This window comes from Argiope bruennichi, chromosome 5, assembly GCF_947563725.1.
Source record: "Argiope bruennichi chromosome 5, qqArgBrue1.1, whole genome shotgun sequence".
NCBI lineage: Eukaryota > Metazoa > Arthropoda > Arachnida > Araneae > Araneidae > Argiope > Argiope bruennichi.
In genome coordinates, this window is record NC_079155.1 from 30,606,990 (window position 1) to 30,623,748 (window position 16,759).

General features: G+C 29.5%; 1 protein-coding gene across 1 annotated transcript in view; it reads left to right on the top strand.

The window, feature by feature from the left end:
• Positions 1–16,759, top strand: part of LOC129969667 (potassium voltage-gated channel subfamily H member 1-like) — a 431,779-nt gene that overhangs the window by 397,903 nt on the left and 17,117 nt on the right. The window contains exons 13-15 of the mRNA XM_056084324.1: positions 2,954–2,985; positions 11,540–12,549; positions 14,684–14,788. Of these exons, the coding sequence (XP_055940299.1) occupies positions 2,954–2,985; positions 11,540–12,549; positions 14,684–14,788 (1,147 nt within the window). The remainder of the gene's footprint in view (positions 1–2,953; positions 2,986–11,539; positions 12,550–14,683; positions 14,789–16,759) is intronic.

The window sequence follows — 16,759 nt, forward strand, 5'->3', positions numbered from 1 at the left end:
ATCAATTTTACGAAGAAATATTTTTTACGACATTTTTTTTCCTGTGAAAAAATAAATCTTATTCAATTCCCGCGTTACTCGTGGGTGTCATTTTTCGCAACGTAAAACGAAAATTTGTGAGGAATTGCCTCTGTTGTATTATGCTCTTTTAATGCACTTTTTTTTGTGACTACATCTGAAAAACAACAATGGCGTTTGAATCTTTTAAAATAAAGTTTGCTTCAAATTGTTGTAATTAGTTATCTAGAGATATTTCACATCATTTTATTTTAGAAAATTAGAGGCTTCTATCTAACCCTCTAATTTTCTTTTTAAAAAAATTCAAAAGGAAGTAATTTTCAAATACTATGGGTGATTAATATATATATTGTGAAAGGCTTACGCATTTTGTTTTATGAACCTATAATATTGCTTTCCTACGTAAACAGTCTGATAGTATGGAAAAGAGTTTTACAGATATTTTAATGGATGCTGAGTGGATGACAAGTCAATGACTCACTTCCGAATGAAAGTGCTCGAATATATAACGGCTTAAGTAATATCTATAAGGAAGCAAGATCCGGAATCCTCCTAGAGAATTCGACACCTTATTCCGGAGATTATAAAAAAGGAGAGTGAACTAAACCCAACCGAGTAAATTTTGTCTTTGGAATACTGATTGCTAATCAATTTCTCTGAATATTTGTGTGTTATTTAAATAGTGATTTTCTGTTGGTTATTGATTTCTGCTCATTCTTTTTTCATGTACATTTCACTTGCGTTTTTCTGTGTTTCGTGTTTCTTTCCCTTATTGAGCTTGTTCAACTTATAATCAAACACTTACCGAATGGATTTTCTGTATCCATACGCAGCATCAACTTTAATTATTTTTTTCGTTCAGACTTTTCAAACAACTTACGAAACAAATGCTATGACACCGACACAGGAATTCTTCCATTTCTAAGCGCAATCTAATGCGCCGTTGCAAGAGCAATGGAAAAAACAAAAATAAAATCTCAGAAACTTGCCACGAATAGCAGAGTACTCGCTAGGCGAACCAATGAAAGCTGGAATTGAAAAAAAGTGGGAATCATTAACTTTTATATAATTATGAGTGACTCTAGAAAGAGTTAATTGTATTGATATCCATAACTAATTTGCTCTCTATGTACTCGATTAATGTTTCCTGAATTTTTGCCAGGATTTTTCTGTACCCTATATTTAAATAAATTAATAATATTAGAGGTCCAATGTGAGGAATGTTGAGCTATTTCACCACGCACTGTTCTTTAAAATTACTGAGCACTACAGTTCTAATTGAATACAACAGTTTATCAAAAAAATATAAAACATTTTATTCCATGAAAAATATATTCATAAATTTATATAAGCACGTGCGGCACAACTATAATCTGTTGCCAGTTTTTTTACAAATTATATAATTCTGATTGATTAAAATCGTTAATTATCGCTCTCTACATTCATTTAATATTAATAAAAAGATCTTTAATTTCATATTAACAAAAGATCTAAAAATGATTGCTTTATGTCAAAATTATTTTTCCTTCGGGACAAGATTTAGAGACATTAAGATTCAGTAAGAAATCAAAGAATAATATATTTTTAAAATCCTTTCTACTTTTTTTGTCTATTTTCCTTTTTTTGGTTTTATTTCCAATGATTTATCGATGCTTTTCTAAAAAAATCCATGGTATTTTCAGATTTCTTTTTTTTTAAATAAATATTTTCATTTAATAAATTGCTACTATAAATTTATTTTTCGATAATATATATTTTTTAATTCTTATTATGTCTTATTGCGATCTACACCGAGATGAAACTGCATTTTTTCTATAATTTTGCTTAATACTTGACTAATTTATTGCTTTTGCCTAATTTTATTAGAATTTTTAAAGAAAGTCCATGGTAAAAATGGAACTTTAGAAGTTTCTTAATGTGTGTGTGACGGATTTTGTTTTGGGGTTTGTTTGTTTGTTTCGATAACGGAACAATTACCTCAATTATTAATCAATTCGCGATAGCAATTTTTATAGAAACTTATTTAATCAGAAAGCAAATGCAACTTAGGACAAAAATATTTAGTTTTTAAGACTTAATTCCGTACTTTTATTTTTATTTTAATGGAAGTGTTACTGATTATGAAATATTTTGATATAATTAAAATTCATTTAACATATTTATAAAAATGATTCAGGCCGAGGAATAGTTTATAAAAACGCAACTGATAATTTAAAAAAAAAATAAAAACATTATCAGGCATCGATTTTTTTTTTTTTTTTTTTTTTTTTTTTTTTTTTTTTATTATTATTATTAGAGATTTAACTTCCTTTCTTTCGAGAACAGAGGGTTCGAGATGAGGAATTGCTTCTGTGGCCTTTTCAAATTCTTTGTCACTATTTTAAGACTATTGTTCATGTAATATTCTCACTTTGCCCCTAATTTGTTTTATTGTCAGCTTTTAAAGTTTTATCCCAATTTCTGTTCGCAAATTAGTTTTTCTGTACCTCAGATATCTGCTTTATTAAATTTTACTAAGCCAATCAATTCATCCTATGTTTGGTGCAGCATGAAAGATTTGACTGCTTCATTATAAATCAATATATGACAATAATTTTTTATGTAGAATTTCTTTCAAATGTTTCTAAAAAACTTTGTATAAAGAGAAAAGGGTTTTTTTATGGAAAGAAAATTCTGTTTTCTTAATTAAAATATTTGAGTGCATTATAGACAAAAATATAGAGGTTTTAACTAAAATGTTTGAGTGAATTATATACCAAGAAATTAGAGTTCTTAGGTCAAATATTTAAGTGAATTATAGACAAAGCATGTCACACTCTTGGATAAAATAAGTTCTCAATTCGTTTATGAAACATGTTCATTTCAAAAGTCTAAAATTCTTTTTCCTTCATGTTCATTAACATTCCTATCTTTATAATGATATTTTCTCTTTCAGAGGGAAGAATGAAAATCGGCAGAGGAAAAAAGGTAAAAATATTTCATTCTTTATATGCATATTTCATTTCATATCCATTCCAAATTATAAAGATTATTCTTTTAGCGTTATTTTTAATATAAAACGCCAAAAGAAGAATCTTTATAATAATTTATATCTTTAGAAGAATCTTTATAATAATTTTATTAAAAATAAAGAAGAATCTTTATAATAATTTTATTAAAAATAAAGAAGAATCTTTATAATAATTTTATTAAAAATAAAGAAGAATCTTTATTTTTAATAAAATATAGCCTTGTTTTGAATAAGATATTTATATCATCCACTCTATTCACCGAATCAAAATATTTTTATTTAATAACTTTTTAATTTTCAATCGGTTGAAAATAAACCTATCTAGAGCACAAATTCAATTTTTGAATACTATTAACGCAAGCCAGGGATTAGTCGCCAAATAATTCACCTAGGATGACAAAATAGTTTCAGTACAGATTTAAATTCACGCCAAAAGTGAATATATCATAACTATTGTTCACCAATACCATGTAAGACATTCTCTGGTATGACAGATTTATTAGAAAGTATGCGAGAAAGTTTTGGGGAGACCAATCCCGCTGGGTTTTTTTTCATAATGCAAAAAAATACTCTATGATGTCGACCAATAGATCCTGAGCTGGCAACTCAGGGCATTTTAACAATTTTTTTGTTAATAGTATTTTCTTGGTTAGTAGGAGTTTTTAAGTGGTCCTAATAATTGTGTAAGATCATTCAATGTTAATGAACTGACCCCCATCGAAGAACTTGGGGGGGGGTAGAAATATTTTGAGTTATTTTTGTGGTCGGGCATACGGACGTCAAAAAAATAAAAATAATAATGGAACTTTGAGCTGTGGAAGTGATTTTATAAAAGAGCCTCTTTTGTCGTCACAGTAATGATGGGTGGGAAAAAGGAAAATCTCAAGGTTTTTATATATGTGGCAGGTAGCTCGAGCACAGAGACGAAACGAAGTGAACAGTTTAACTGCTGGCCGATAGGTCAGACGTTGCAAAAACTGACTAATAGAAATCAACGAAAGACACTGCAGCGAAAAAATTTCTTTATTATGTTTCAAATGATATAAGAATTTCGATTAGAAAATATTTTTATCGTCTGTTGTTATAAATTTACAATGTTACTTTTTGTGAATAAAATAATTTAAATATACAAATATATTGATTGAAACAAATATAATAAGAAATCTATAGTATATTATGTAATCAAATAGTATGTAATTCTTATATATATTGATTGCAATAAAAAGGAAATAATATTAATAAAAATATAAACATAAAATATAAATTGAAATAATCTTGCCAAATTCTTCTTATAAAATATTTAAAACAAACATCTAATGCAATGATTCAAATATTTTTTTTAAATAATCCTTAGTTAACTCGAACCATATAAAAATTTCCTATTTTAATAAAAATATTTCAATTTTTTTATTATCTTTCTTACTCTTTTTCTTTAAAAAAAAAGAATTTCATGTTTTTTTAACTTAATATTCTTTTCAATTATTTGGTAATATTAAAACTGCCTTGTTATTCACAGAAGAAGTATTTGTTCAAAATAATTTACTTTTGGTAAAAATTCAAAGAATTTAATCAAATCTCATTTGTACCGAAAGCTGCTTTGAATAGATTAAATATTTCGAAAGTTCAGAATGGAAAAAATGCTGAATTAGCTTAAACTAGAAGTAAGCTGATTAGCATAATTTTTTCAAATAACTTTGCGCTTTGATCTCCCGTCTATAGAATATTTGAGTTTGAAATTAGAAACGAATGGTTTGAATTTGAATAACCCTAATAAAACTCTAAGCAATTTCTTATGTACAATACGATGTTTTGCATAAACAGTTATCTTCTTAACTAGTTTAGACGTCGCATGGTTACTGAAATCAAATCAACGTCAGTGATTGTATCCGGTTAAATTGCATCATATTCAACTTTAAAATATGTAAAGAAAATAGTGGGGTAGCTTGAGGAGGTATTTACGTTCACAGCACTATCCGTGACACAATGAAATAAAATCATAATAAAGTAAAATAAATCTAAGGAAATGAAGTGAAATGATGAAAATGATTTTATACGCTAATTATTCTTCGTGGAGATTATCATTTGAAAAACCACAGATGTTAAAAAACAAAATAAATAACTGAAAAGGAAACTGTAAAGTTTATTGCAAACAAATCTGTTTGAATTTCAAATTATATAAAAAATAATTTTCATGATACTTGATTTCCTAATTTGGCTTCTTGCCAAATCATCTAAGAAGTAAAACTTCACCCAATGATCCACGTTCCTCTCTTGGATCAGCTAAAAAAAGGATGTTTGGGGGGAATGAAGATCATTATGATCCCTGCAGTGGAAGAAAGAGGATCCATGCTTTTGAGAACATTTCTTTAATGATCACATTTCACACAAAACACGAAGATAGGGTGAGATATTAATACGTGCCCACCTTAACAGAACAGCATTTCATCTCATTATATTTACAATCGCAATGCACTATGGGATGCGTATCCAATTAGGTATCGCCATCTATTATACAACAGAGAATACATAGTAATGCAACTGCTACAATGTTGGATTCATCGAGAAATCGTTAATTAATCGTTAAAACGATTAATTAATCGTTAATTAAATTCCAATGTGAAAAGGTATTTTGATCGTTTTTGTTTTGAATTATCATTAATTTGAGTTTGATAATCCGAATCTTTGATAATCCGATAACTCCGAATCTTTGATAAAAAAAAATGGATAAATCAATATAAATGAACTTAATAGATAGAGAAGACAACATTTATAAATACTGTATTTAAGTTTTCAAAAAATAAAAGAATCACTCATTCGCTTCAGTTCTTAAAGTCTTTTTAAAAAAATATTGTATATCTGAAACATAAATAATTAAAAGAAGATTCATATTTTTCTAGTCCGAAATATCATAGCAAGTCATTCATCTGATTTCATATCATTTCTAAAAAATTTTCTTAATCGCAGCATTATAACGTGGACATATAAAATATATCGTTACTTAGATGGAAATACCATTTAATTCTTCAAAATTTTAAATAAGGGAGAAAAAAAATTGTTTTCCAATCTGTAAAAACAGAGCTGTTTTTTTCCTGCATCTGGTTTAAACATGTGACGCCACGCTCGTTTGGTTAGAAAAGATATTTTGAAATTCTTATTATCAATTGCAAAAAAATTGAAGAGTTTTATCCCGTTACGAAATTTTGAAAAATTAGATAGGTAGTGTCGAATTGTCTGATATGATATCGTCCCAATAGATAGTGTCTTATGCATAATCGCAGTGTGTAAAATATATTTTAAAAAATAATGCCTTTAAAAATTTATTAAAACTAGAAAAAAAATTTCACAAATAAAGTTGATATCTCTGAAAAGTTTTTTTTTAAGTACAGTAATACTTTTTTGTACAGTAATATGTTTTAAATGTTTAAATTTAATTAAAAATCTAATAAAAATTTTGTAAAAAAAAAACTTTTTTGTGTGCACTTACCATATAAAAGATCCTCCCAAATTTCGTTATCCATTTCGTTATCCAACGATCTGCTCTGTAGGGCATTTTAATTTTTTTATCACGTATGTCATATATTATATGCCATCTTCTGAACGTTAGAGTTTTAAAATTTTATTTCATTACCGTGCCCTCATATTCTTCTAAAAGATCATGCTTTTTTAAACTTCGAAAAAAAATGTTTCGCGGTATTTCAAGTCATTGCTTTTTTAACCAACGGAAATGATCTGCCTAAAATTTTCTCTACATTCTCAACTAATTTTTTTTTTTACTCTCTAACAGAGAGGTTATCATCTCTCCACCCCACATAAAATTATGAACCTTGGGTGAGGCTGTAGAGGTTTCAAAGTACTCAAATTTTTATTTTCACTTATGAGAGTTGTTTATTTCGTAGTTCAATATGCCATTGTCAAACAACAGTAGAGAAAGATCGTTTTTTAGTAAGACTCTAGCATTGATATTCAAATTTAATAGATGTCTATATGACCCACGTGATGAAATTTATATTCAGACTATGTAAGAATATTTTATTAAATCATTTTCAAGAGAGCTTAGGTCAAATATTTAAAAGTTCAATCAGTTTTATGTTAAGCAGTATTGTTAAAATTAATTTCGACAGTTTTTTACAAAATACTATTTGTTAAATAAGATATTTTTGGTCTTATTAATATTAGACTAAGTGGGTTAGTTATTCATTATTCAATAGAATCAAGAAAGCAAAGCATGCATATAATTCTTGGAATTCTGGTCGATATGCAACAAAAAAACTCACAAATTATTCAGATATTTTTTAAACAGATTATTAATAAAATTATTAATAAAAAAATATGGAAGAAACAAAATGTTTTTTTGTAATTTTGGATGAAGAATTCTTATTGCTTAAAACTGCAAATACTCATATCTATTTTTTTTATTTCAGAGAAGTTTATTTTCTATAAAAAAAAAGCATTAAAAAGTAAAGAGATATTTCTGTCTTGGAAAACCGAAATTGCCACAGATAATTCAAAATTAATTTTAAGAAAATTCAAAGATATTTTTTTAATATTCGTATATGCATAGTTTAAGAAAGAAAATAATTTTATTTTAAAACCAAAAAGGGGCTTAAAAGGAATTTAAAAATATAAGAAGAAAATTAATATCAAATAAAATAAACTTAAAATGCTTCCTTTTGTACTTTTCTCATTTCTAGCTCTATGAAGAAATGCAATAATACTTCAATTTCTAATAAGATTTTATTCCAATAATGTCAGTGAAACATATCTAAATCTAAAAATATAAATCATTTTTTGAATAAGATTTATTTTTCTTTCACCGAATCAAATTCAATTCAAATTCTGAGAAAATAAGATGAAAATTTCAATATAGCATTCACAGAATTTTCATAAAGTACATAATAAGTAAAATCGTTTTCTATATTATTATCTTCCTTTTTAATATCGTTTGCAAAATATTTCCAATAATGAATTGAGATCACAAGACAATGTTAGAGAAAAAAATAAACAATAATAAAAAATAATCTATATCTATCTATACTTATAATAAAGCTCAATGTGTGTGTGTGTGTGTGTGTGTGTGTGTTGGCGCTCTACAGACCAGGTCATTTGACATACAGCTACCAAATTTGGTACATGTATACCTTAGAGGTCGGGAATGTGCACCTGGGTTCCCTTTTTTGAAATTTTAATTAGAATTTTAATTATTAATTAAAAACTAACTTTCCCGCCAAAAAAATCTTCCATTTTCCCCACCGCCAACTTTTCCGCCAAAATAATCTTCCATTTTCCCCAACGCCAAATGATTTAGGCTTTAGTTCTTTTTTTCTCCCAACAGTAATGAGGCTAGGGTTAAGATTTTTCGGCGGATTATTTCAAACGATTCTGTTTATTTTCTTAATGTTTTATGCATTTAAAATTAAACATTGTTAATTAATCCATGTTTCAGATTCATTCTGAAGTACTTTTGAATTAAAATAACACAGAATAAAGGAAATTAAAAATGTATAATCTGCATAGCGTTACCCCAACTGGCGTAGAAAAATTCACGCATTTGCGTTACCGTAAAAGGCGAAGAAAATTCACGCATGCGCACTGTGTTCTGATTGTTGGCATGGCAACCATTAACAACGGACGATTTAAATTACTTTTCGGTTAGTTGTATGCTTTTGTAAGTAAATTGTATTTATGTTAGTTATATATTTTTTTGTGTATGCTTATAGTTTTAAGTACATCGTTTTTTAAGTAGTTTTTTTTAAACCTGTTTTCAATGATTTAAATTATTTTTAGGCTAATTGCATGCTTTCGTAATTAAATTGTATTTCTGTTAGTTATATATTTTTTGATATATGCTTATAGTTTTAAGTACATCGTTTTTTAAGTAGTTTTTTTAAACCTGTTTTCGACCGATTATTTTAAACGATTCATTTTATTTTCTTAGTGTTTGATGCATTTAAAATGAAACATTGTTAATGAATCGATCCGTTCATGATGAATCTGAGAAAATTCTGTTCATGACTTCTTGAGATATTATATAAATTAAGAAAGATATTCTTTAGTGCCCATAAAGTTTAAACGCTCAGTGACTCTATTATCAGTAATCATATTATTAAAAAAATGCTTTGTTTCAGTAAAAAAATATTATTATATTAATTGCAGATTAATCCTTTACACTTTACTTTAAAGCATAAATTCTACTAGGGGTAACAGAAAATGAGAGAGATACATATCACGTTATGACTGAAGGCCTTTATAATATTATGAGTGAATTATATGACTATCAAAATTTGAAGTTTTAAAATATTTTACTGAAGAATCTATTAAAGTTGGAATTGCATAAAATATTTAATTATTAAAATTTTAACGAACATTAAGATTGGCGAACCGGCTGGTCGCCAAAGGCGGCTAGTTTATACATAAATTCTTCAATGCTTTTCAGTTTGAAAACTGTACTTATCCATGCGTTTTATTATAGGATTCTTTTGAATGTACAAAGGTAATTTTTTGAACTACGCACTTCTTTATTAATGTAAAGCACCAATTTTTACTTAATAGAAAGGCATTTCTGAATATTTTTTATATTCAGAATATTCTTTTTATATTTAGAGTTGAGAATAAAAAAAAAGACGTTTTTAATATTATAAAAATAAATCTTTCATGTATTAAAAAATTATTGCAGCAAGGAGATTGTATTTGTATAGATTTAAAAATAGTTCTTTCTGGATTCTAGGATATAATTTTTTGCAGTTGATAAAAGCTCTTTATTCAAACATGAACATTCTAATAATAAGCAGAGTTATACATTTATAGTACGCAATTATTTACCAAGTTTCTTCTCAGTAAATCTATGACGAGGAACTCTAAAATATTTTTTTTTCTCTTGATAATTTATTTGAATCATTTATTTAAACAATATTCATTACGGAAATATAGTTAATTTTCTACTGATTTGAATATAATAATTCATTCTATTTCTTTAAAATACCAATATTCACTTAGTTAAATATGGAGAAATTTTAGTTTCGTATCGAGATATTCTAATTTCATTCTTCAATGAGACTTTATTACTTTCTCAATTTTCTTAAATGGATGTTTATTTTTTATAATGTATAATGAATATCAGTTTAGTATTTGATTTTCACTATCATTTTATTATTATAGATATTTGGCATCAAATATTAGCTAGAAATTTATATCTTAATTCAACTGTATTGTTACGAATCTGTAATGCTGCTTCCTAGCATAGTTGGTTCCACCATCGGAAAGAATGTTTTACAATCATCTATATTAGACGGAGTCCGTGCGTCGCGTCGGAGGTCCCGAAGCTTGGCGACAAACTTGGAGACCATTTGGCGACTTGGCGACGAATTTGGTGACTTTGGCGACGAATTTGGTGACTTTGGCGCCAAAATAGATTATACCCGAAACCGATTATACCGAATTTTCCCGATCCGTCCAGTAGGAACCGAGATACGCCTCCGAACGTCCCTGATTGGTTGAGAGGCGTCTAGCCCCGCCACCTGAGACCTATAAAAGGAGGCGGCCGCGGCTGCCAGGGTCGTCGTAGTCGGAACCGACGGTAAAGAACTGGCCTTCCAGAGATAAGCGGAGCAGTGACGGAGTGAAGCCAGTGCTGAACTAAGCTGTGTGCTAGTGTCTGCAGTAGAATCTGTTGTATGCCATTGTTTATGCTGTTTTGTATGCTGCTGTTGTATGCTGTACGTCTCGGCTGAAGATAATCGTCTTCTGTGCTGTATATAGTTGTCGTCTTTGTGCTGTCCTGTGTGTCTTCGTGTAAATAAACGTCGTTGTTTTATTTTCTACTGCCGCCTGGTGACTGAGCGTTCTTCACACCATATAACTTCCACTATCCAAACGAACCCCGGAAATTTCGTAACAGTATATTTTTAAAAAAAATTTAATTTGCCAGAATGTGCAGTGTAATTTTATTGTTCCAGTACAATTATTTCTTTATGAAATATATATTCAACAATTTTCAATTTTTTAAAATATTTTAAATCCCAGCCAATTGGAATAAAAGTAGTTCTACTCGAATTAGCAGGATGAAATTCATTTCAAAGTTGGAGTAAAAATGTTTTTATTCCTATTTCCTTTTTTTCTTTTTTTGTGTGTGTATCAAGATTTGTTTTCATAATTGTTGGAATATTTATTAATTTTTTCTTCTAGTAAATATTTTTAATTAATTTTTTGTTTGTCGTGGCTGGTTCGTGAGTGCTTTGAAAAAAATTAGGCAAATAGAAAACTTAACAAATTTATTGCAGATTCGTTCGAGTTACTCTGCTCAGTAACTCCTTCTCCTCCAAGAGCAAACACTCGAATGACCTCACTCTTTGAATTACACTCGCGCTAGTTGTCTAGCGCCATCTATGAACGTTTATTTCCTAACGCTTCAAAATCCAATCATTACATTGTTCTTATAAAAAAAATTGTTCTCCTTTCATGATGCCATTTTCCACAAAGAAAAACGAATTTTAATCCTTCTTTCCATTTTTACAGGAATCAGTTTAGCATACCTTCTTAGGAAAAAAGATACGCAATATGACGTTGCCAACTTCCACAAACAAAAGAGTTCAACGGCTTCCAGCAAATCTGTTGATACTCAATCGATTCCTTGTTCGGAATCAACTAAAATCGAGGTGCATCAAAACTCTTTAATTCATTTCAATCACGTTGAACTGAAACCATCGAACTCTGACAGTAAATCGTCATCAGATGACAACGCCGCCATTAATCCGAGAGTGTCCTGTCTTGTGGAACAGATAACGTCGAAATTCAGAAAGCGTAACAAAATTCCTCAATTTCGAATCAGAAGAAAGCACTCTTGGTGGTACAAAATATCCAATCTCGTGCATTTGAGGAGGAAAACTATCACAGCAACGACGTCCACAAAACATTCGGAAATGCCAGATGACATCGAAGACACCAAGTCCACTAAAAACATCAAAAGTTGCGACGTACTTTTGAAACCAGAGGACTTGAGACTTCAGAATGTCGTCAGACCCGCTCAAGGATCCCAAAAGGAACCAGACGGGCGGAGGACCAGTTGGCAGCCTTCAAAACCATCCGTCAGTAACTGGACCAGAAGTGAGCTTTTCACTCACTCGGCAGAAGCAGTTATCGCCAAGCAGACGAAAAGCAGGCGGAAGACATTGGCTGATGGCATGCTGCTGAGTTCAAATATCTCTCAGAACAAACCTTACACGTCCCATGAAAAAGTGCCAGGCATACTCATGACAGGGTCAGATCTGAATGCCCCAGATGAATCATCAGACGTTTCTCCGATGTCCTCGAACTATTCACTGACGCCGTCCACAACCGAAAATGACGAAGATGTCAAAGACGAGGAAGATGGGTGTGGAGTGAAGCAAGAAAAAGACAGAAAGGAAAAAGGTACAGAGACCCCAGAATTTGATAAGACTGTAGAGGGACCAGATCTCCCCCCTGAATTGACGAACGTAATCTGGAATATTGTGATGGGAATCAAAGACAAAGTGGATGAATTAATTGTAAGTATCGTACTAAATATCGGAATATTTATTAAAAGAGTTTGAAATTTTAAATTGAATTAAGTAATGCAATCATTACGATACAGAACATAATATGTAACCATACAAGATATTCCAAAAAACTGGAACAAGCTTTTGTTACCCTAAATATCGTGTCTAAATGAATGTTTCAATTACAAAGTTTCATTAAATAAAAAGGCAATCGTATGGATATACTTTAGCTTCCGTGGAAATTAATAATAAGAAGTTTTAAAAAAAATTTATATGTAGTATAATAGTATTAGCAAGTAAAAAGTTTCTTTTATATTTATATTTCCTGACAAAGTTTCACTTCTATCTATAAATTTGATTAGCTACGTTTATTTCTAAATTTAGAGAAATTTATCACAAATTTAGATAAAGGAATTAATTTCAGAATTGCACATTTTTTTAAAAATTATCGTTTGCTGATATTTGCCCAGTCATCATCCCTTGAAAGTGTTTGGGATGATCTTAAGCACTTTCATCCGTCTTCCTTAAGAGGGCCACGGTGGCCTGGTGGTAAGGTCACGGCTTCGAAACCAGAGGGTTTCAGGTTCGAGACCCGATTCCTTTATCTAAATTTGCGACGAAGAACCGTCGCGTAAGGGGGTCTGTTGCACGTTAAATCCGTCCTGACCATACGTCCTCCCGCCGGTGTGGTGTGGAGAGGGGGGTGCCAGCTCAGGTGTCGTCCTCGTCATCTGACCGAGGTTCAAAATGACGAGGTCCGTCCCAAAATAGCCCTAGTGTTGCTTCAAACGGGACGTTAATATAACTAAACTAAACTAAACCGTCATCTATAAATAATCCCTTGCAAAATTATCATCCCTTAAAAGAAATTTATTGATCGCACATACTGTTGTCCGCGTTGATTGATCAAAAATTGATGTAAATTCTGAAATCAATTGTTGATCAATCGCGCACATTAAAATTCTAAGTAACGACAGGTATATTCATTAATAATAAATAAAGTACTCTAGATTTTTTTTATCACGGAATATTTTTATATGTTGATAATTATATACTATGTAATATCAATACTATGAATTTTTTTGGTTGTCAAATGAAAGGTGACTACTTTCTTATAAAGTAGATTTCGAACAAAAATACCAACTTTTATTTCTTAAATATCAATTTTCTGAATCTCCGAGTACTTTTCTCTGTAAAGCCAGTTGAACTTTTGTTCATTCTTTGGGAAGTTACGTTGAATTAATTGCATAATTTACTATTTACATCATGAAATGCTATTTTCTCCAATTATAAATTTTGGTAAAATCTGCTGAAAGACCTTATCAATAAAAAATAAAATATTTCTTGTTGAAATTTTATGTTATTTCTCAATATGTTTTGCAGTTCCTGAACTACAGAATTTACCCTTTGTTTATCCAGAAAGACTTTACAGTAATTTTAATACTTCGTGAAAAAAAATTAAAAATTTCATGTTATTTATCAGTTTAAATATAATATTTAAACAGTGGTTTAAAATAGTATCTATTTGTTAATTCAAGGTGTAATTTATGTAATATATTTCTTGAATTATCTCCAAGTTTTTAAATTAATCCTCTGAAAAAAATTTTAATTAAAAGGGGGGTTTTCTTTATACCCTTATTTTAATTTTTTTAAACATTTCTTCCCATTTTCGAGACACATTTTGCTTTCAACTGATATATTTTTTATTCATAAGTATTTTTTCAATCTATTTTATAGAAAAAAAATCAAAAACAATGGAATCTTTTTAAATAATTTTTTAAAAAATTCATCCAGAAGGTAGTCGCATTATTTTAAGCTAATATATTAAATTACATTTTAAAAAATTATTAATAATTATACTATATTATAAAATATTATATTAATTAATTGAATTAAAAAACTATTATATTAAAAATCATTTTTTTAAAAATTATATTTAAAAAAATTCCAATTACAATACTATAATTATATGACAATAATTTACAAACCACCGACATTGATAAATTTCTGGATTTAACTTTCAAAATTTTAAAGAAAATACTACGGTTAAAGTTATATCAAAATGCGGAATAGCATTCGTTCTTGTATCAAAATTGATTCCAAGAACGAAATTAATGATGCGCCATCATTTTTTGCTTCGTAGATCAAGTCCGAGAAGAAGACGATCGACGAGATAATAATGCTGAGGGAGCGAATAAAGCAGCAAGACGCTCTCATTGAGTACCTTGAAATGCGATGCGCGCAAGAGGTAAGCAGCTTAGAGGCATCATTATTACAACTGACTGTTATGCCCAATTATTTGCAAAGCTTTACTGCCAATTAGTGGCAAAGTAAACCCACACGGTGAATCTTTAAGACCAATTAAATAGTCCTCAATACGATCCTCGTGTATTTAAAAGTTCAAATAAAGCTATTTGAACTAAATGTAGTATTAACTCGAGTTCGCAAATTGTACAGACTAAGTCTATGACAAAGGATACCGACGTGCTCTGATTGGTTTAAGCCTTGGCATCTTTTTGGCAAAACATTGCCAAAAAGATGCCATAACGAAATATATTTTTATAAAAATAAATAAAATTTGTGAATTTATCCCCGCCCTCCTATTTTTTACGGTTTACATGTAATATTAATCTGGAACACATATATAGCAGAAAAGATGAAATCTTAAAACCTAAATTCAAGAAATATAAAAATTCAAATTTATTAAAAATATTTTTGTGTGTGTTTCTTCTTAATATTATTTTGATATAACTAAAAAAATTAGCTACGGAATCACATATTCCGTTAAAGTTTACATATTTATACGTTTTGGGTATTAAATAATCATCTTCCCATATGTAGTTGATGGGAAAATAACAAACGTTCAGCAACAAGTTTCAATGACTGCATAAATTATCTAATAAAGGCACGAAAATCATAGAAAAATAAGAATTATTTGCTGTATAATATGTTGAGTAATTACTTTCATTTAGTTTTTATACTTCTGTGCATAAACAACATTAGTAACTTGTATTACTAGTATTATTAGTAATATTTATTATTATTATTATTAATAATTAGTATTAGCAGTATTACTAGTAATATTTAGAGAAAACAATTATATTAATAAAAATTAGATCGTGTTGATATTCACTCGTATCTTCCATAAAACTAATGAAAGGTACAAGGTTTGAGCCAAATAAGCGAAAACTACACTATTATGAGTGCAAAACGTTGCCAAAAAGATGCCAAGGCTTAAACCAATCAGAGCACGTCGGTATCCTTTGTCATAGACTTAGTCTGTACAATTTGCGAACTCGCAGTATTAACTTCTTTGGTACAAATTTATTTGAAAAAATTATTGTGCCTGGAAAGGATTTAATTTGCCTATGCCAGGAATTTTATATAAAGGTAGTAGATTTTGTATAAGAATTCATTTAATTGAGGGATATGATATGCATATTAATTAAAATTTTAAAGAAATGTCCTCTTACAACTGATACCAATCACTCTTCTAAAGAATAAAATGTGTATATGTTTCATTTTATCCTAGTATGAATGACCTCCTTATCCGTATATTAGGCAAAACATGTGCATGTTAAATCTCAGTCATCAAATGTATCCATGGGGTTAAAAGGTAATAGTCGATATTTTGTGTAACAAGATGTTATGTTTAATCATTTCTGGTGGTAAGAAATTCACAGGTGCGCTTACCAAAACAGTCCACTGTATCTCGCAGCAAAACCACAAACAATATCCGTTAGCTTATAGAAATTGAGAAAAGATTCATGTCTTCTAAATGAGCTAATTTTCGACCCAAGATTTCTTCTTCTTGTATACAGCTGACCACCACCAACACTGACCGAAGCATATCTACAGGATTTGTTGTGCCAACTGCCGTCTTTAACATAACTCGTCCATAACACCGGCTGATTCACCGAACTGACATCCTCTTAGAGGTGGTTGGTCCCAAACCACAAATTGGTCAATCTCTAACCTTCCTCCTCATCTCCCCATACACCTAGTCGTATCTGTTAAACAAGGAGCAGACCCCCACTTTAAGAAAATCTCCTCAAAATTCACAGTATTCCACCAATTCTCGGTCACTAACAAAAGAAATGCAAACACTTTAAAGCTTTCAAATAGTTGGTAAAAAAAAATGATTATTTTTAACATCATGACCTTCAGAGGTTTGAGATTATCTGGTGCCATTAAGTACTGTAGTTAAGTTCGTCTTTTT